This window comes from Phascolarctos cinereus, unplaced genomic scaffold, assembly GCF_003287225.1.
Source record: "Phascolarctos cinereus isolate Bilbo 61053 unplaced genomic scaffold, phaCin_HiC Scaffold_2;HRSCAF=192, whole genome shotgun sequence".
NCBI classification, from domain to species: domain Eukaryota; kingdom Metazoa; phylum Chordata; class Mammalia; order Diprotodontia; family Phascolarctidae; genus Phascolarctos; species Phascolarctos cinereus.
The window spans coordinates 220,371,538-220,394,102 of NW_027555625.1; the positions used below are offsets into that span (position 1 = coordinate 220,371,538).

General features: G+C 40.8%; 1 protein-coding gene across 1 annotated transcript in view; it reads right to left on the minus strand.

The window, feature by feature from the left end:
• The window catches only part of GCKR (glucokinase regulator), a 42,478-nt gene that overhangs the window by 15,114 nt on the left and 4,799 nt on the right, over window positions 1-22,565 (minus strand). The window contains 18 exon segments of the mRNA XM_020984270.2: window positions 2,147-2,230; window positions 2,325-2,364; window positions 2,366-2,414; window positions 2,593-2,689; window positions 3,333-3,409; window positions 3,818-3,915; window positions 4,206-4,304; window positions 5,219-5,337; window positions 7,199-7,304; window positions 10,189-10,283; window positions 10,977-11,030; window positions 11,231-11,294; window positions 11,398-11,471; window positions 11,849-11,917; window positions 13,205-13,273; window positions 13,478-13,633; window positions 14,178-14,198; window positions 14,200-14,314. Of these exon segments, the coding sequence (XP_020839929.1) occupies window positions 2,147-2,230; window positions 2,325-2,364; window positions 2,366-2,414; window positions 2,593-2,689; window positions 3,333-3,409; window positions 3,818-3,915; window positions 4,206-4,304; window positions 5,219-5,337; window positions 7,199-7,304; window positions 10,189-10,283; window positions 10,977-11,030; window positions 11,231-11,294; window positions 11,398-11,471; window positions 11,849-11,917; window positions 13,205-13,273; window positions 13,478-13,633; window positions 14,178-14,198; window positions 14,200-14,314 (1,486 nt within the window).

The window sequence follows — 22,565 nt, forward strand, 5'->3', positions numbered from 1 at the left end:
TAATAAAATAGAGGATTAGAAGCATTTTTGATGAAAAGATCAAAGCTGAGTACAGAATTTGATATACAAATGAAGGAGTCAAGAGAAGTATAAAAAAGGTAAGTATAAACAACTAAACAAGGTTAAATTGTTTACATTCTTATGTAGAGAGATAAAACATGCATTCCCTCAGAACTCATCAAGAGTCAGTGAGGGAGTCTACTTACACAGAAGGCCTAGGAGTGATTATAACATTTTGATGATCTTTAAAAAATGAATGAAAAAGGAGGGAAAGGGGGATACATAAGGGACTGGGGATGAGATGGGGAGAGGAAAATGGGGAAAATTTTCTCATATTAATGGGGAGCATAAGTAGAATCTACACAACAAAGAGGAAAGAGCATCTCATCTGAACTGGTCAAAGGAGGGAAGAGTATACATGCACATACAGTTGAAATAGAAATACATTTCACTCATGAGGGAAACAGAAAGGAAAAGGGCTTAGGAAAGGCAGGGGTAGAATAAGAGGGAGGGCAGATTAAAGAGAAGAAAAAGTGTCAGAAAAACGAATGGAAGAAAAGTTACAATTCACAGTCATAACTGTGAATGTTAGTGAGATGAACTCACATATAAAATGGAAGAGGATAGTAGAATGGATTAGAAACAGAATCCAATATGTTGTTAACAAGAAATGAACAAAAAATTAAAAAGTAGAAAAAAAAGATACACAATCCATCACACTTTAGGCTGTACTCCAAACCAGTACACTTTAGGAGATTGAGAGGTAAGTAGGTAGGTATGGGAGATAATGCATGTCCAAGAAAGAGTGCCAAACTTGTAGTCACAAGACCTGTGTTCAAATCCCAGATCTTCAGCTTACTACCTTTGTGTCATCGTACAAATCACCTACCTTCTCTGTACCCAAAGGTACAGAGAAGTGACTTCTAACGTTTCTTCTAGTTCTAGACCTGTATTTCCTACGGTAGGACCTGCCAGAGTTTGTGCTCCACTGATGGGATCTTCAAGAACCCAGTGTCATCTGCACACCATGATGAGACGTCAAAGGATGACTTTAGTAAAGAGCTCTACAGAAAGCTGGTGTTCAATAAACACATATATTTGATGTTAATACTGTAGCAGTTCTCTTCAATGCATAGCTCACACCTGTGTCCCAATGACCTACTGCCTTTGAAATTCACTCTGCCTTGTGACCTAGTGAAAAAAGAATTTACCCAGCCTGCCCCATTGTCACATTCACAGAAGTGGGACAGGGTAATATTAAATCACCAGCTTTCTACAGATATGGATTTCATTGTCACACCAGGTAGCTGTGGGGGAAGTTCGAATATGACACGTCAAGTAGTGTGGATAAAGCACCAGTCTGGGAGCTGTGAAGACTGCCACATGTGTCATTAGCTAGCTATGTGATATCAGGTAAGTCACTTAACCTCCCTAAACCTCAGTTCCTGCAGTTATAAAATGGAAATAATAATACCTACATCACAGGCTTATTCTCAAGACTGAATGAGATATAATACATATATTTAAAACACTTTGCAAACTTTAAAGAACTATACAAAATGAGCTAAATGATTGGTTTTGCTTAATTTTTTTTGTTACAACAGAAGAGTCAATGTGAGGAGATGAAGGGTAAAGAAGGAATGACTGTGATACTTTAAAAATAATTTAAATTTTAAAAAAATTATTAGCTTTTAGCCTCCCTCCTTGAGTAGTTTTTTTCTCTACATTTCTTTCACTGAGAACACCACAGTTTGGTGTAGTGGAAAGAATGTCTACAGACCTGAACTCAGATCCTGAACTCTAATATACTTAAGATCATAGAGGTAAGCCAAAAGGTGGCCCACAGGCCACCTACTCCAATCCCTTCACTTTACAGTTGAAAAAAAAATGAGATAAAGAGGTTAAGTGTCTTGCCTACAGGGTCACACAAGTGGGATTTGAATCTGGACTCACTGACTCTAAACTATTGCCCTTTCCACTGTACTTTTTACTAACAGAGGGATCATGGGCAAGTCATTTAACCTCTCTAAATCTTAGTTTCCTTAACTGTAAAGTGAGAATAAAAATATTTTACCAACTGCTTCACAGAGTTGTTTGAGGAAAATACTCACTTCAAGTAATATATGAATATGAGTTGTAGTTTTACCTGGATGAAGTTCCCTTCATATTCAAAGAAAAGCAGGGGCCAGGTGATGCTGATGATGGATAGAAAGAGCTTCTTCAGTGGGGACTGAAGATAGAAATGGAAACAAAAGAAATATGACATATGAAACTGCACCCATGCACTTCCCATCATCCCCCTTTCCATTCTTGCTGTTTCTCACTGGTAAGTATTGCCCCACTGTGCTGTGAGCCAGGGCTTGGAGTCTTCTTCTTCACTTGCTCCACCAATGTTTCCACTTCTGTGAGGTTGTCTGGAATGGAGGGAGAAGGGACCAAAGCTGAAATTCTCTTTGGGAAGAAGCAAATGATCAAATTGTAGATGAACTTGGGGACTACCCCCAAAGACCAAAGCTATACTGTGTGGAGGGGGAACCACCACCCTTCCCACTCTTTCCTCCCTACAACCACCTCATCTATATCCCCTCTCACCATCCAGGGTGAAGATGAAGAGCACAGTGTCAATTTCAGTGAGGGATGGTAGGATAGAAGTGAGGAAATCTTCTTTGGAGAAGGAGAACTGTGGACCCTCAGGTAGGAGGAAAAGAGAGAAGAAATTCAACCACTCCTTCCCCTAAACCTTTAAGATTCCTTGCTCCTATTTCCCTTCTTCATACACTGAGCTAATATCCTCCTGTCCCTAACCACTTCCAGTTATCTCTGTGGCCTTGTCACCCTAGAATATACCTCCCTGTCCTCCCATTGGTGAGTTCCTCCTGAGGCCTCCATATTTTGGAGGGACTCAGGCCAGTTGACCTTCATTCCTCTCCCAACTCTCCTGACTTTTCAGACTTCAAAACCACTCCCCACCTTGTATATCTTCATAGTCCACACACCCCCAACTCCAGCTTTTCAGTTTCATTTTGTGTGTTGTTTGCTTCCATTAGAATGTAAATTTCATTAGAACATAAGGCCATGGACTGTCTTTTTTTTTGGGGGGGGTGTTGCATTTGTATCCCTAGTACTTAGCACAGTACTATCTCATTGTAAATGCTTAATACAGGCTTCTTGCCTTGCCTTGCCTAACAACCCTTAGCAAATTCTAATGCCTTCCCATGAACCTTCCTTCCACCCCCTCCACACAGTATAGCTTTGGTCTTTGGGGCTAGTCCCCATTCTCTTCTCCAGCCCATCTATCTCCCCAAGTTTCATCCTTCCCATCAGCTTCCAACCTGGGCAACAATTTCTTCCTTCTGATTAAATATGTCACTATGATCACCAATTAGGAAGCCTGGAACATCTTGGAAATCTAGTAAGTTTAGGAGATAAACAGGTACTTATGTCAGATTTTAAAAGCTATCTTTTAGGAGCATGAACGCGTATGGACATGGGGAAGGGAGCAGACTTCACCAAGATCTGAGGTCTTGGGGTTGGAAGAGGATTAGAAAGGAGGGCGTTCAAGCTGTGAAGAACATGGGGTGATATGGAAAGATACCTAAGGGTACTTGAATCTTGGACTGATTAACAAAGGATTAATAGGGTTAGGGAATTGCATTGGATTAAGAGAGTGCCATAGGATAAGGGCTTCAGGTTAGTTTGGGTTAAGAGAAATGTTGGGTAAGGAGCCCACTGTGTTGGGGATAGAGAAGTGTTGGGGTGAGGAGGCAGATGAGGTTAGCAATGTAGATCAGAGTGGCAGGCTGGACTGGGTTCCCACCTGCACCAAAGGTGTGTATGCACTCCACTCCATCCATGATGGCAATAATACCTAGAGTCTGCCAACCAACCAGGTACACTCGGCCATTCTTCTGCAGACTGGGAACAGGGTCAGAGATCAGTAGAGTCAGTTCAAAAGTTAGAGGATTTGAGAACAGATATTACCAGAGAAAAATTCAGAAAGAGAGAGCTAGCCAAGCACAAAGAAACAACCAAGGCTTCCCAATGGGAACAGATTAACATCATCCAGGAAGACAACAAGGAAGGACTTTTATAACACCCACCTCCCCTTAGTCACCCTATTCTAGATTCACAAGTGTTTCCCTTAAATCTTTGTTGTCCCCTACCCAGACCTGGCTCACACTACTTTAAACCTGTCCCCTCATTACCTGGTGCTTGCCTGCTTCATCAGCGCTGCAATCTTGGGGCTTTGGATGCAGGTGACTTTGTGTGCTCGTTCAAATGTTCTCAAGATCTCCAGGAGACAGCTATGAAGAAGTGAAAGACACTTCCCTTCCAGCTCTAGAACACCCAGAAAGTTCCTAAGCTCTGCCTTGTCCCTACAACAGCTCTTTCAAATAGATCCCTCTTTGAGAAGGGGATTTTCCCCCAAGGGAAGCACTATTCCTAAATGGATCAAAGTAGCTAGACCTTAATGAAGTAAAGTGGTCAGTCAGGCTGATACCATGAGAGGCAAAAGAGGGCTTGATAGATTAATAGGTAACAAAAAGGGCATGATAAGGTCTTCCTGGGAGGGCTATGGGGAAGATTGCAGAGACCTGTAAAGAATTCGTCATTTGATGCTGAGGTGATGCTGATGCCACCCTTAGCACCTCTAAGATACCCTTTGAAGTAGGGAGATATAGTACAAAACTACTCTGGTCTTGGTCTTGAGTCACTCTAGGTCAAAAGTTTTCCCCAGAAATCAAATTGGTTCTGGATACTCCATGGGTTCCTGTTTCCCTTAAATAGGCCCCATGGTTTGGGTTAGGATCGCTAGGAATCCTGGGGCCTTTGGAACCAAATCAGATTCCGTAGTTACACAGAGAGAGCATTATTCAGTTCAATAGAACGTAAGCTCCATGAGGGCAGGGACTGATTTGTCTTTGTATCCTTAATGCCTAGTACAGTACCTGGCATATAGTAGACATTGAATAAATGCTTATTGAATTGAACTGCATATTCACCTGCCAACCTATCTTCCTTTCCTGTTCAACTGCCCCAGCTCTCCTAACTCTACCACCCTACCCTCAGGGATGATGGAACTGTCTTTGTCCTAGCTCCTCTCTATTTCTTTCCTCTCCCACTTTTTCTCCATCGTCCACTCTGCTCTGGAATGCAGTGTTCTACTCCTGGTCCCTTTTTTTTTGACCCCTCCCTCCCTTTACCCTTGGCTTCCTACCTCTGAGAGGCTTCAATGCCTCTGTCCACAGTCTTGTGTGCTGCCAGCAGCAGAGTTTCCAGCAGGATCTTGGTGGCACTTCCACCCTTCATTCTAGAGGAATCACTGAGCCCTTCAGGCTGAGGTGAACAGGACAGGAAAAAGATTGGGAGAGCGTAAAAAACAATCAGAAATAAAATTGGCCAGGTGATATTAAAGGTGCTCTTCTTTTAGGGGAGATAGATGTCAAGACGATCTGAAGCGAAAGAACCAGAAAGCATGGGAGTGGGAGGTGAGGTGAGAAAGGGAGTAGATCATCTTCAGTACTTTTTGTTGAAAATGGTGCACCTGGACCCTGGAGGTAAAGAATTATGCTGGAGGTGGGTGGCTTTCACACTAAAACACTTTTCAGGGATCCCCTCTCCTCCCTGGCCCTTGTTTTTCTTCTTTTTTCCCTATCTAAAAATTGTTGTTTCACATGCGTCTGGTAGGTCATGACAGCACCTTCCTGATGTCGTGGTCCTCTTTGAGAACAAAGGACTAACAACAGCGACAATGATATCACATCAATGATTGCTCCATACATTTAGCAAACATAGCAAATAGCACAGAGATACATGTAGGGAGAAATCTAGGTTGAGACAAAAGTGAAGAGATGGATGGTGGCAAGGTACAAGTTAGAAAAAATCCAAGAAGCATCAGAGAAGAGACGTCAGGGAGCCCAGGAGGCTTGAGAACGCCTTTCTGCAGCTTGGTGGAGGGGAGTAGAAAGAGTTTTCACTATTTTTAAAAAACACCAAAACATTTATGTGCAGACCCAAACTTATAAGGCAGATTCATATTTTTGGACTGAACTTGTGATTTCACTGGTACAGGTAACTTCAGAAGAGGCTGAACTTGCTTTGCAATTTGAAGCTTTGGAGAGTTGCCTGAGGAACTGAGAGGTTAAGTGAATTGCCCAGCGTCACACTTGTAGTATGGGTCAGAGATGTGACTTGAACCGAGATCTTCCTGACTGAGGCCATCTCTCTAGCCACTGTCTGGCTTAGTGATTATTTATATTACATTAGCTGATTTTTTTGTATGCCTCACAAACATTTTTTTTTAAAGTTTCATTAGATGTTTTCCTAATGTAACCTATGGTTTAACATTTGCATAATACTCTTTCCATTGGTGGAGACTGATTATTATAGGAGTGAAAGGTAACATACCTGGTCTTCAGGCAATAGGGTCAGGGAAGTCAGTGTTATACTAATAACAATCATTAACAGAAAAATTTAAAGGGTGAGGACTTGGGAGAAGTGAAACCTAGAGCTAAAGTATTATGTATTGGCTGCTAATTGAAAAGGCAATTAGGTGGTGCAGTGTCAGGCCTGAGAGTCAGAAAGACCCGAGTTCAAATCCTGCCTAAGACACTTACTAGCTACATGACCCTGGACAAGTCACTTAACCCTGCTTACCTTTGTTTCCTCATCTGTAAAATGAGCTGGAGAAGGAAATGACAATCCTTGCCAAGAAAACCCCAAATGGGGTTACGAAGAATCAGACATGATTAAACACAATAATCTAACTGAAAATCAGAAATAAAGATAAAGCATCAGAGGCAGCTAGGTGGCACAGTAGATAGAGCACCAGCCCCAGAGTCAGGAGGACCTGAGTTCAAATCCGGCCTCAGACACATAACACTCACTAGCTATGTGACTCTGGGCAAGTCACTTAACCCCAATTGCCTCAAAAAAAAAAGCATCTATAAAGTTAAAATGGGAGTGACTGTAAAGCAAAATTTGTTTTTTCAATGATCAGTTGATGCTCAAGTTTTTCATAAAGTGAGGAATCACTGTCTTCCAATTGCCAACATTTGAGAGCAAAGCTTGAAGAGTGTACAGGTCAACGTAAAAGCAGAAAGTTTAGGAAGGCAGATAGCAAGCCTAAGAGGGGTAAGATGGCTGAGATGGGGTTGGGGGCAAAGACAGGGGGAAAAAGAAGATGGGAATAGCTTACCCCAGTTACAGGGTTGAGCACAAATGCTTCCTGTTTCTCTTGCAGCTTCTGCATCCGTTGCGCAATTTCACGGAAAGTGGAATTCCAGTCCTCAATGGGATCATTTCTGGGTCCCAGAAAGACAGAGGTTTGAGAGGTGGAAGTGAATGATTGGGGTCAGCGATCAGGTTTATGCTTTAACTTTCCTGAATTGGTGGCAGCACTATGTTCCCAAGCCTCTCTGGCATTTAATCCACTGGGGAGCCATCATAACAATCAAAAAGGCATGGGTGGCCCTACAGAGCTGGAGGCATTGAGATGCCTTGGCTACATGTGTACTCTATGTGTGTATTCACTCCTACTAACACTGTGTACATTTGTGGGAGAGTGAGCCCCCAGGTTTATGAAGGGAACATTTTGTTACTACTATTCACTCTGTAACATTTCAGTAAATGCCTTTGCTTTGAGCTAATTATAGCCACTGGTTGACTATCAAAGGTAAACCCATTGCTGGAAGCTGGAAAACTATAGTTTTAGGAATATGGACCCACAGAGTACTTTGAACCTAGAGCAGTTTTTCCCCAAGGAATCCAACTTTCAAGAATTAAGTTGAGAGGAGGGAGCCCACAGGGGCATTACACTGAAATGCTCAGCTACTGAGGTTCAAAAGTACACTCACGTAGTGGAAAGGCAATGCCCACAATAGCTTGCTGTGTAATCTTGATGGAAATTTTCATAAATCTAGCTCCTAATAGAGTGTCTTGAATTTAGTAAGCACCTGAAAATATTTGCTTAATTGAAATCAATTGAAGTAATTTAACTTCCGGAGATCTGAGTTTCTTGACCTGTAAAATTGAGACATTAATACTTGCATCATCCTACTCATAGAGTCATTTTGAGGATCAGAGATAAGGCATGTAAAGTGATTTGTAATATGAGTTATTATAAATGTTGCTACTACGATCACTACCAATCTAATGATATATTTGAGTTTCCAGTCCCAAAGATCACTCTGCTCCTTGTATTTACTGCCAATGCTGTGACTGTGCTAGCCCATATCCTCTGGATGGCTCCAGCAGGATCAGGACCATAAGAATATTAGAAATACTATTAGATATTAGAAATACTACACTGCGTCAGGCCCATCCAGACCAATACAAGAAGCTCTCTACATCACAGCATATATTATAAAGAGAGAAATCTGAGAGTACTAAAGTATACTTGTGGATAGACACATCTTCCTTCATTCAGTTAACCTGGGAGCAAATTATAAGGTGTTAAGAGGTATGGAATATGTGTGTCTAAATAAATGTTTGTTAGTAAATACATGAATAAATAAGCAAATGAGTGAGTGAATGAATGAATGAATGAAGAAAGCTTTGGCTATGTGGGTATCAATTATTGAACTGAATTGAAAAGATTTATTGCATCTATCTGATAGTTATATGAAGGTTCAGTTGACACATAATAAATATTCCTTAGTAAGTATTAATTGAAACCGTGAAAGAAAAATAATAATCACCTTCTATTACATTATCTCAAAAAAAAAGATTAACTATGTACCCAGAGCCCCTAACTTCCATTCAATCACTTATTAGTTCTATTATCCATTAATTTATTTCAGCCTTTCTTGAAGTTATATTTTCCACATTCATGGATTTGCTACCTGCTATGTTAAATAGTATTTCCTGCAAATAGCTACCTGAATATTTTGTTGCCAAGGCCAGCCAATTTTACCTTTGTAACATTTCTCAGATATGTCCCTTGCTCTGCTCTGACACTGTCACCATCTTGGTACAGGCGCTCATTACCGTGATGCCGGACCATTGCAATAGCCTGCTGGTTTGGTCTCCCGGCCCCAAGTCTCTCCCCAGTCAATCCATCCTCCACTCAGCTGCCAAAGTGCTTCCTAGAGCACAGGTCTGAGCATGTTATCCCCCTCTTTAATAAACACCAGTGGCTCCCTATCACTTTTAGGATCAAATATAAAATCCTCTGGCATCCAAAGTCTCTCATAGCCTGTTCCACCGGCACCACCTTTTCAGTCTTCTTATACCTTACACCATATCCCACCCCCACATGCCCTTGAGATCCAGTGACACTGGCCTCTTTGCTCTTTCTCAGACAAGACACTCCATCTCCCAATTCTGGGCATTTTCATTAGCTATACCCCATACCTAGACCCTCCTCATCTCCTCCTGGCTTCTTTTGAGTGCCAGCTAAAATCCCCACCTTCTACAGAAAGCCTTTCCTAATCTCCCTTAATTCTAATGCCTTCCCTCTACTGATTACTCCCCATCTTTCCCATATATAGCTTATTTCTACATACATTTTGTCTTCCCCATTAGACTGTGAATTCCTTGAGAGCAGGTTCTGTCTTTTGCCTTTCATTGTATCCCCAGTACTTAGTTAGTACAGTGCTGGGAACATAGTAGACATTTAAATAAATGCTTGTTCAAATGACTAACAGATTAAGCTTCAAACTTCAGGGGATGCAAGCACCCAGTTTTATAAAGGAAAGCCTACATGGTAAACTTTGCCCATAAATACCAGTTGACATTTTAAATTTCCCTCCGTCACACTGCCTAAATTCAATCAATTTAAGATTAATTTGTGTTAATAAATGTCTTTTAAAATATGGGCACCCCTGGGAAGGTTAAAAGTATCACTCATTTACACTCAAATGTGAATTAGACTAGACTGGAGTATTTTAGAGTTGGAAGGGACAACCTACTAGGCCTGACCAATTCAGGAATCTCTTCTCCATTGTACCTGATGACTAATCATCCAGCCTCAGAATACTTATAAAAATAGAGAGGTCACTATCCTAGCAGACAACTCATAATAACCAGCTGAGATCTTCGCCATCTACCAAGACAGATAACAGACCGGAAGGACCTGAAGACCTAATTAGCCCATCTTCCCTCAATTCATTCAAGGAAATGCCTCCCCAGTCAGCTTTCACCTTTCCAAGGTGGAAGATTCCTGATATTTCTATTTGGAAGACTCACCTAGCCACGTTTACTGGATTGAACCCTACCAGAATAGGCAAGAAGATGTCTGGGTTATTCATACAGAAATCCATCTGACCAGCCACAAAAGGAGCCTGAGATAAGGCAAGAGAATGAGGGGAAATAAATAAAGAGGAGAAAGAAAAAAAATTTCAATTAAACAGTATATATAAAAATAGACTAATATGTGTGTGTGTGTGTGTGTGTGTGTGTGTGTGTGTGTGTGCTTCTATATCCCCTATAGTGTCTAGCTTAGTACAGGTAACAAAGTGAGCACCAAATCAAAACCTACAGAATAATGCAGTTGTTGCAATGATAACACATGCCCTGTGCTCGCATTCACAGAAGTGGGACAGAATTAGTGGGATTTCACAGGTGTGGGAACCTTCTCTACCACATGCAAATCATTAAACAGCTAAACAACATTAAAGATCTGAGTTCAAATTTTACTTCAGAGCGCTTAATTTCTCTTAACCTTAGTTTCCTCATATGCAAAATGTGGATAATAATAATAATATTAAATGAGATAACAGTTGTAAAGTATTCTGCATACTTATGGTCTTAGCAAATTAACCTAAGGCTCAGAACCAAAGATAGGATTTGAACCTAGGCCTTTCCTGACTCCTAGTTAAGCATCTTATCCACCATACTGCTTCTGAAGTCTCAAGATCATGTTAATGCTGTCTATTATCTTCTTCTAGACCTCAGATCTATCCTCTTCCTCATTCTCTCCCCACCCCCATCCTCCTTACAACATCTTTCCATCCCGCCTCTGTATTCATACTCACAGAGAGTCCAACAGAAATGCCAATGACAATCACTCGTTTCTTTCCTGCAGCAACCTAGAAGAGACAGAGGGGCTCTTGGGCTCTGGGGCACTTGGAGGAGAACCCTGCCTTGGATAAGGAGGATCTTGGAGGTTCACAGGGCACAAGATCCTTCTGGGAGAAGGGACACAAACTAGGGAAGGTGATGAGGGATCAACTGGAAACAGTCAAGAGCTTTTGTCCATCTAAGGGGTCTGAGGTTAGCTGTCTCTAACCTTCAGTTCCTCAGTCCCATGGGAGGCACTGTCTTCAGTTCCCTCCCTAGAGGCCACCACAGACCTAAGAGGACAAACTCATGGTCAGTGGTCCTCCTAGGACATAAAAAGCCTATAGTACAGGAAGGATAGGTTGAGAACCCTACAAAGGCCATAAGTCCCCTTACCTGTCACCCCCTGCAAGGAGGTAGGTATAGAGAGGTTTCTGTCCCAAGCCTTTCATTAGTTGGTTAAAGGAAACCTGTCAGGGGAAAAGGATGTAAGAAAATAATAATAGTGAAGAAAAGAAAATTGTCTTGAATTTTAACTCTTAGAGATCTTAGACACTGGGTAATTCTTTTTGTATGAGACTTAACTCAGCCTCACAAGGACTTACACAATTAAATGCTTTTTCATAGGGTAAATTGGAAAAATAAGATAGCTAGAGTGTTAGCAGATGTCTAGGATGCGATCAAAGAAAACTGAATACCATGGAAGATAGAGGTTGGGGGAGGGGAACTGGGCAGGAACCATGATCAGGATGATGGTTCTTGGGGGTTCAGATAAGGTGGGCTTCTAGGCTCTGGGCAGTGACAGTGGATATGGAGTCAGCGGCATCATTGGGATCAGAGCACTCACCGATATAAGAAACGCCATCCGGCCTGAAGTTCCCCCTCCACTTAGAACAATAAGCCCCCCTTCAGGATCCTAAGAAGTAATATACCCATAACTATTAGCAAGATCTGGTTTAAAAGAGGAAATGGACATCCCTCCCTTTGTTAGTAAAGAGAAGAACCCTTTGCCTCTCCTCTCATCCCTATATATAAATGAGAAATACAAATGAGAAGCAGTAGGGTATAGAGCACAAAGGGTTGACCTTGGAGTCAGGAAAACTTGAGTTATGCTACACATACTAGCTGTGTGACCATGAACAAGCTACTTCTCAATCCACTTCCCTCCCCAGCAAAGCTCTACAACTATCAGTTACAAATGACTTGCTAAATCTGCATTGATGGAGAAAATTTCCACACTAGTTCTTTGGACCAATTAGTCCAACTCCTCATTTTGCAGATGAGGTAACTGAGGTCCAGAAAGGTTAATGATGCTGCCCAATTGGGGTCATACAGGTGATCACTGGCAGAGGCATGATTTAAACCAGCCAAGTCCTCAGAACACACATTTTTCCAGTACACAGCCTGCCTCTCTGTCATGAGGGTGGAATTTAGGGCAGCGGTAAACAATGGCCCTGGAATGGGTTAGAATGGTTTTTGATACCACCAAGCAGAGGAGGGAATGATAATTCAATCAAGAATAGTCACATGGGGTCTCCCTTACCACCTCAGAACAAGTAGTAGGACATGCTCTTTGCTTGTATTCAAAGGCATTGAGTGGCTGGATGCCCAGGTTTGCATAGCAGTCTGCTGTCAGCTGTCATGCCATGCAATGCTGTAGTGATAGGATCAGGGAGCATGGAACAGTAGCAAAAGAGGAGAGGGGTTCTAAAAATCAACCAGGAGGGCTTACTCAGGATGAGGAAAGTGGGATGGTAACTTTGCAGCATCAATAAGTCTACTGGAATTTCAGAAACCAGTTTTAAATAGAATTAAGTGCAGTTTAAACCTTAAGCATACTTGAGTTATGTTAAGAAGAGACAGGCCCTGTAGAGGAGGACCATAGACTCCTCTGGTTATTGTTTCCTTATACCCATGACAACACAAGCCTAGACTGAAGGGAAAAAAAAGAGTAAATTGGAGGGTCAAGGATTGAAGTTAGGAAGTCCTGAAAGTAGAGCCAAGGTTTCATGAGGTGGAGCTAAGCAAAATAGGAGAACATAATGACAGGTGGTAGAAAAGGAGGGGGAGAAGGAAAAATATAATATTCATCTGGATTAGAAAAGGTAAGAGAGGAAAAGAGAGAAAGGGATAGGACAACAGAAGATATGGGGACCTGGAGATATTAGATTATTTAGACAGAGGGATTGATAAGTATTAGTACCTTTAGTACTTCCTGAACTTTTCCAGCCACATGGACCACAGTTGTTAAGACTGATTCACTGTAGAGCCGCTGTCAGAGACCAAATTGAGGTGAGATCCAGAGAAGAGGGCCCAGGCCAAAGTTCCCTCATGTTGTTATTCCTGGATTTGAAGGATTGGGGACTGGGATCCAGGGGCAGAGACCGTTGTCAAGAATAGGGGGAAAGAGGTGTCAAGGCAGAGATTAGCTCTGGAGTATACAGATCTGACATATGTAAGGCTGTTGAGAAGTTACCTGGTAGACAGGCGCTATTTGTCCTTCCTTCTGGAAGATCTCAGCATCACACTGCCCCAGGAGCTGTACAATTTGTTCAGCACTTGCCTTATCTAAATCCTGGGTCAGAGAATTCGACTTTTCTGTAACCGGCAAGGATGCTTCAAACCCAGACAACTAAAAGGGAGACACAATCAACAACAGGAATTTATCACTAGGTGCCAGGCATAGGAGCTAGGGTAGAAACACAAAAGTAAGACAATCCCTGCCCTCAAGGAACTTACTTTCTACTGGGTAGGAAACCATATGTTCATGATAAGTAAATACAGTACATATACAAATAAAGTGAATTCAGGGGGAGAGGCTTCAATACATTACAATCAATACCTGAGAGAATCAGGTAAGGCCTCTAATATAAAGTGGCACCAACCTGGGCTTTCAGGAATTGGAGAACATACCCATGGTCCCATGCCATGCCCATTTAGTTGAGGAGTATTGGCAGGCACAAGGGTATACAGGGGATGGACATACACAGACTCAAGCACTAGATCCCTTTTTGGTATCCTTATCCCACTGGGGAAAGAAGGGAGTGAAGAAGAACTAGAATGGATAAGGGAGTAAAAATAGAATGGGAGGAATAGGACAAAGGATGAAGAGCAACAGAAGCTAACCCAAGGGAGGGGTTTTGGGGAAGGATGTAAATACAGAGAAGGGCTTTCACCTCCCATTTGCCTGGCTCAGGGGGTCTCGATCACATGTTGAAGTCGTTTTGTCCCAGGTATGGTCTCAAGCTTCAGCCACACTGTCTTGACTGATCCTCTGGCTTCACAAAACCTTTCATCTCTGCCTATGTTGATCCTATGTCCAGCTGGCAGAGGCTTATCAGAGCTCCACTGATGATTAATCAGCTTCCCCTAGCCTTGTGTACCTCCCTCTGGGCAACTTTTCCCTTCAAACCCCAGCATTCTTCTAAACCTGAGAAACACCTTGGAAGAGAGACCCCCTGGACCTTCTCCTAACATTTCCCCTCCCTCCTCTTCCCTTCTCCCTACACCTTAATCTGTTTGTTTGCCACCTGCCATTCTAGGGTCAATGTCTAACTATAGTGGCTCAGTGGGCACCATATCTTTTCCTGGAAGTGAGGACAGGGCTATAGATTTAAAGAGAGGGAAGCATCCTGGGAAAAGTCAGCCCTGGACTAGGAGACATCCGAAACCAGGATTCTCTTGGAAATCAGAGATCAGAGATCAGGGTCCTGTGGGATGTTAAAGATCAGAGGTTGAATGAACCCATGGGTCATAACTGTATCACATGTTCACATTACATGATCCTCTTCAACTCAGCTCCCCCCCCCTTTCCATAGCATACACTTCTCCAGAGAAGAAAAATAAAGGTTAAAGAGAGAACTTCAAATGTGGACAAACTATGACAATAGACATGGAAAAATATAAACTAAATATACTGTACTAAGAAATAGAAGTCCAAGTCTCTGCTGTAGCTACAGTCAGGTTAGGGATCATGAACATTCATCCTAAATGATTTAAGGAAACGTACAGAGTAATATGTAAATAAGTATCTAAGAAGGATTATACTGGGGCATTTCCCATGGATCTAGGCATTGCTTCTGCCCCTTCCCAGTGAGACACATTCTGGCCCTTTTATAAAGGACATGCAATCCTGGGTGGCCCCTTGATCCCCATGGCTGGGGATGTTATGACAAAGATGGTTGCCAGATGAGCCAGGAGCTGTCCTCTGAGAAGGCTATAAGGGCTACAGAAAGCTATAGTATAAGGGCTATACACCTTTCCCTCTTTTTAGTATATTGCTTGAGACTCAGAGAACCTATCCCATGGACTTCCACCAAGAGGAGAGAGAAATTACCTGACTACCCAACAGGAGGCAATTCCTACAACTATAATGCTTCTCAGTGGAGAAGAAACACCACTACCATGAGAATTTTGTAGGTGAAAGGACTAGGATCAGATTTGAGGTGAATATTATATATTGCTCCATACCACTGCAAAATTGTCTTTACTTCTCTGAAGAGTATAATTGGCATTGTGTGTATTGTTTTATGTGTTAAATATAATGGAGAACCGGTTCTGAGTTTTTTATGTTTTAGGTGTTCTTTTTGTGACAGATGAAGTAAATAGGTCTATTATATGTGATCAATATTTTAAATACTGAGAACCTTTTCTAAAAGGGACAAGTCTTGTTATAGAGATTTTTCCTGAAACCTTAGGATGGGGCCATAATGAGCCAGAGCAAATTTTTAAAGTGCAAATGAAATATAGTACATAAACTTCGGGAAGATAATGTTAATCAGAGAAGGCTTCCTGGATATGACCATTGAGGTGAGGTGTTAGGAAGAGAAAGAATATCTGTTGGCATTGTGTATATCTGCAAGCGCATCGTATTGAAAGGTGGGAGAGGAATTGCGCAAAGACTGAGAATCATTAAGTACTTGTTGGAAAAGATTCTTCAACAGAGAGAGATAATCTTTGTCCTGGCACCTAGGGTCAGGATTTTACACTGGATAAAAACCTGGAAAGTTTGGAGAAGGTGGTTAATTTGATTCAATTCAATTCAACAAACACCTACTAAGTGCCTGTTAGGGGCAAAGCACTAAGCTAGGCACTACAGCTACACAGACAAAACCCAAAAAATTGCCCTTGTCTTCAAGGAGCTTACATTCTCCTGGATGATCACTGATGTGGGTCCTTCAGTGATAAGATCACAACTCATCTATCCCCCCTCATCCTAGATGATTCTTGTTCATGTCCCCCCATAAGTCTTCCATGAAGAGTTCACCAGAAGTGCTGAGTGCCTTAGATCTCTTGACATAGTGTGAATACCAATGGGGCATGCCACTTCTTCCATCAGGTATTTCTTGCTCTCAACACATTATTGGATCACTTTTGCTTCCGGTCACACATCTCCCTAATGATATCTTTTATGATACTTCTCTTGTACAGTTCTTGCTTAGTGATGGGTTGCAACCTGCTCAATGTCATCATGTTCCTCTCATGTTCTTCTATGAATGACCCTCAACTTTAAACATTCAAAGATTGTGACATTCCATGACACAGCCATATTACATCACTGGAAGACTATTGGGGTGTGTGTGTGTTGAAGGTAATGACTCTTTGTTTCAGGGAGCCAATTAGGGCCATTAAAAGTATCAGTTTTCCAAAGTTTTTTCTTAATCTTGAAGTTTTATTTGTTAATTTGGAGTACAAACCAAAATTCAATAGTTTATGTGTCATTTTTAGGAAGCAAAGTTCTAAAAATTACATGTGATGTGGATGATTTCTCCTAACTTTGAAATAACCGGATTGGGATGGGAAGTGCATTCCCTGTCACAGTTCCACATTTGGAGTTTATATGCCTTGATTTAAAAAACCAAAAATTTGACTTTACAATTAGAAATGGTACCTTGATAATCTAAAACAATATAAGTGATTTATGATTTATGCATGATGTAAAACCATTGAATACTACAGTTCTGTTGCTTATTTAGAACAATACATACTTAGTCTTAAAACAAAATAATCATTTTGCATTTCAATACAGTGAGTTAGAACATAAAAGCAAAATCAATACCTTATTCAGTATCTCATTTCTATAAAATGTCATATTTTTAAAAATATGGGACTCTGCCATCCCCTAAAGAGAAACAATGGAATAGTCTATTGGTTTTCTAAACAGAAGAGGAAGAAAATGTTTATTATTAATTATGATGTATATTAAAATATATTATGTCAGTTTCTTTAAACTCACTCTCAAATCTTATAAATTGGCAGTTATAATTCCCTCAGTTTTACAGAGACAGATCCATTGAAAATTGGAAAACTTTTGCAATGTTTCATTCCTGTACAATGACAGCAGATGTTAAGCAAGATAATCATAATAGTGAACCTGTGGTTTACACAGGGAAAGAATACTGGGCATTACTTTTTTGACTTTTATTCAATCAGTTTTTGGTACCGATCTATCATTTGTCACTGTTGGTCAGCTTCACAGTAGAGAAAGGATTTTCTCCCTTTTGAAAAGAAGACTTTTTGTTACATCTGTATCTAACTTAGAAGATTTGGGCCCTGATGGTTTAATGTCAAACTTTTCAAAAAACATCTACTCTTTTGTCTGTAGGAAATCCTCCAGACAAATATGCCAGATAATCTGGGGGCAGGATGATAATCCTACTTTTTTTTTAACTGATAAATACACTCTACTGATGCTTTTAATGGGTACAGGGCATGGAACCGGCATATTTAATGTTTCTTCTTCATTTTCTTCTAGTAACTTCATATACAATGATGGAGACCAACTCTTCACTTTAGTTTCATCATGTTCTCGATAAAACCAGTCATCATTTTCCTCAGAGATAAGCAAAGTGATAATATCTCCCTGTGCAATGTTAAGTAATATTTGGTGACTTTCAGCAGTATGTGGAAAGATTGTTTTTACTTTCTGCCTTTTAATCATGTTTGAACCCACTGCCACAGAAATAGATAATTGTAGGGGCAGCTAGGTAGAGCAGTGGATAGAGCACTGGCCCTGGATTCAGGAGGACCTGAGTTCAAATCTGGCCTCAGATACATAATACTTCCTAGCTGTGTGACTCTGGGCAAGTCATTTAACCCCAATTGCCTCACTAAAAAAAAATAGATAATTGTAAGCTGGGATCCTCTGAAACCTTTTTGAAGTGTTTGTGATGGTTGCTTGGTGGTTTAAACATATCGACTAGAGGGCTAGCATATGATCTGGATGAAGGGACTGAGCAAAACTTTGGTGAATACTTAGGGAGAGCATCATGATCTTTCCCAACCATGCTGCTTTTCTCTATAATTGGTGAAGGTTAAGGCTTTCCTCTTCTACCTGGACATAAATCAAGGCAGAAGGCAAGCCTTGCTCAGAAAGGCATCTGCCAGGCATTAGGAAATCAGATGATATTAAAACCATAAATAACAAGAAAGGCAATCAAACAGTAAAACATTATCTGTACCTTTTTCTAATAGGAAGAACTGGAAACAAATTATATGCCCATTGATTGGTGAATGGCTAAACAAATTGTGTCACATGATCACAATATAATATTACCTTTCTATGAGGAAAAATAAACATGATGAATATAGGGCATCATTGGAAGACTTTTGTGAACTAATTCAAAGTGAAATAAGCAAAATCAGGAAAACAATATACAATAATGACTATAATAATGTAAATAGAAAATATAACAATAAAACAATCAGAATGGAATGTTGAGAAATTAGAATTTCTTAGCTTGACCTCAAATAAGAGAAATAAGAAGGTACCTCTTCCCTTCTACCTTACTATCAATTCTTTACAGAGGTAGGGGTCTATGGATATGAAGCATATATTATGTCAAAATTTTTCAATATGTTAGTTAGTTTTGCTAAACCAGATTTTCTCTCCTATTTTTTTAAATTAATTTTCATGAATGATGGATTTCTAGGATAGGGAATGTGGGGACAGATACATTGGGAAAGGTAGAGGATATGAAACTAACATTTGTTTCATTTGACTTTCCCACAGAAACTACAGATATTGTTACTATATCATTAAGAATCAAATGAAATGTTATGGGAATAATACTTTGCATGACAGTTGAAAAATGTCTTGATGTGAGGTACTTCTTCCTATGGAGTGAGGGGGAGTGTGGAGGTTTTATTTTTGGTGTAAGGGAACTTTATAAAGAGTCAGTGAGGAGCTGGCAAATACAATATATTCTGGAAAGACTACTTCCTGTGATGACTAAAGAGAGAACAAAGAAAAAAGATTTACTTAGCTTATCCCCTGAGAGACTGGATTTAATTCTTATCTTGAGGGGAAAATATGAAGAAAATTATGAAGACTATAATCAGTATTTGGAATGAACTAAATTGTTAAATTGTGTTTCTGGAAGTGGAGTCATCTACTCTTATGTGGAGAGTTTGAGGTGATGCTAGCTCAGTCAAAATATTGTGAAGTTGTCTATGTCTTTGCTTTATCATAGATTTAATTTGTTAATAAATTGTGTATGAGCGACTACTACTGGAGAAAGAGATTTCCTCATTGTCTTTGTTAAATAATATTTAGACTTCAAGTCAAGATGGGTGTCTAAACAAAGGCAAACTGCCCAGCTCCCACAAAAGTATTCCAGTAAAACCCTGAAATTTGCACCAGAACAAATAACGAATGAGAAATACAATAGGAAACTATAGCAAGTGACTTCTTCTACCCCAGAACTATACAAAAATCCAGCCAGAAGCCAGAGGGCAACAGGAGGGTGATTGAGCATGACAGGAAAATAGGCTCCCACTTTTTTCCCAGTCTCACCAGAGATGGCCAGGGACACATGTAGATTGCAAGGCTCTGTATAAGGAGGCTGTAAGAGTGGGGGGCCTCAGGGTAGTCAGATGAGGACCTTGGAAACCCTGAGGAGCAACAGCAAACAGGCCATGACAACAACCAGAGTATAGGACAGCAACAATTTAGACCAGGACAGCTTAGGCCCAGGGGCTCTGAGATCCCTAACAATCTGTCCTTAGATGCCAGAGAAGTCCCTGAAGATCCATCACTCTGAACCTCAAAGATCCTTGGAGTCTAAATACTGGAAGTATTTGACAAGTGAACACAGGAACCCAGGAGACCCAGAGAAAAATCAAGTACAGCCAATAATCCACCAAAAAGTGGAGCAGAGGGTAGAGCCTGGCTGTAGCACAAAGTCCCAGTTTAGGAACTAAAGCTGGAGAAATGAATAAATTGAAGAAAACATCAACCAGTATAAAAAATTATTGAAAAGCTAAAGATCCTCCAAAAAGAAGAGATTAATTGCATAATAACTATAAGCAGAGACTCAAAGGAAAAAATAAATTTTCTATAAGAACTGCATGAGTATCTAAAAGAAATGAAGCAAGAGATAAGAAATGAAATACAAGTGTTAGAGGAAAGAACTGGAAGGAAAATAAATAGCTTAGAGGAGAAAGTAATAAACCCTACCTAAGAAAAGGATTTCTTTCAAACTAGAATAAACCAAGCAGAAATCAGTAAATCAAGAAATCAGCCAAGATGGTTGTATAAGAGAAAGCAATATATCACAATTCCCCTCACAACTACTCCCACAAAGATCTAAGAAGACCACCAGACCAGTAGTGATTGGGGAATCTAAGGAGAAACCACAATGAGGCATAATTCTAGTTCAAATCACAAATTTGATATATAGGCAAGTGACCAGGGAAAGAACCATGGAATAGGGATGGGCCAGGATTGTGGACATATTCCCAGTTCCAGACAAGGAGCATGAAGTCTCCCAAAGGAGATGAAATCAAGAATTTAGTCCCCGAGACTTCAAATAGGCAACAATGCTGGGATCTCCCAGAATGACCCAGGACTCAGTCCCAGGCCATGAAGAGTCAGCAGCCTGGGTCACCCAGAGCAAATGCCAGATACCCACTGGTATCCCTATTTAGTCCCTAGGGTGCAGAACAGGGCTGGGTCAGCAGCATAGCCAACTTAGCTCTGGACCCAGGCCAGCAGCAGGGTCTCCTAGAGGGCTCTTTTGAGGACTTTCTAGATCTCTGAACAAGGCTAGGCCAGCAGTCCCTATAGCCCAGAGAAAAATCAAGAACTCCATCCCAGACCCAGAAGAGGGCTAGGTAAGAAACACAGTTGTTCTGAACCTGCTGAGCCTTTTAACTAGCTGTCAGGGGATGGGACCAATAATTTTTTACTAGAGAATGAACCAGGTACAAATCTGTAGCTTTGTTGCCTCTACACCAGCTCCCATGTGGAGCATGCAAAGCCCTGGAGGAGTGAAATGGAGAGATGATCTTGATCTGACTGCATAGGGCCTGCTGAAAGTCTACAGTTTCCTTGGTCAATCTGCCTCTATAACACTTGAAGAACACAGCATTCAATAGCCAAAGACCAGAGTGGCAGAATCCCAAATATGATGAACTAGGATCATACAAGGCTACAACAGTCCCACTAGAAGTGTACAGATTCTGGTCTCAATATAAAGTCCAAATCTGGGAAATAAAGCTGGAAGAAGGAGTAAACAAAAAAAGATAAAATAATTTTTATGATGCTAGGGATATCTAAGACACAAATCCAAAAGAGGTAAATATCTCCAAAACACCTAAAAGCAAATACCCCACCCCCCAAAAAACCCCAAACAAAAAAAAAAAACAACACAGCTTGGCCATAAAAATCAATGAAAATTCTTAGAAGAAATGAAGCAAATGTTTAAAATAAGAGAAAAATGATAACATAAAATGGAATAAGAGTGATAGAGGAAAGAATTGGAAAATAAATGAGAGCTTTGAAAGAAAGACTTGGAAAGAGAATGAACAGTTAAGCACAAAACGTATAAAACCATACCCAAGTAACAGACTCTTTGGAAATTAGAATGGCCCAAAAAGAAGTTAGTGACTCTACAAGATAATGAGAAATATTGAGACAAAGTCAAAAGATTGAAAAAAATAGAAGAAAATGTAAGGTATCCTACATAAAAAAAACATCTGATGTGTAAAACAAATCAAAGGCAGATAATTTGAGAATCATTGGGCTAGACTTCTGTGTTGAGTCAGCACCAATTTTTATACTAGCTCCCATGCTTTGGCAGGGCTGCACAACGAGACCTAGGGATGGTGCTAAGAGATCCACACTACACTTTCTTTGCTGCTGCTGCATTCTAAGCCAGCATATTCCCTGCTCCTGCCCTCACTAGAGCATTCTGTGGCAACAAGAAATAGAACTTAACCCTGTCCTTGCCCTTCCCCACCCCATTTTCTGTATGGAGGATGCAGAAGTATAGAAAATAGAAGCACGCTCTGCTGGGGCAGCAGCACAAGCACATTGCATTGCTGCAGTGCTCAGGCAGAGAACTAATGAATATCGAGAACTGGGGGAGGGCACCAGTGTGTTGTGGGGTTCCACCAACCCTGAAGTACAGGGATCAACACCAAGCTGAGGCCAATTCTGCCCCTCAAAAATCACTTGGGACAGCGACTGAAGCCAGCGAAAAATGAATTTCTAGAATTCATTCTTCCCCAGGGAAGAGGCTGATACAGCTGTAAAATCCAGCCTTTGAGGGATCCATCATCAA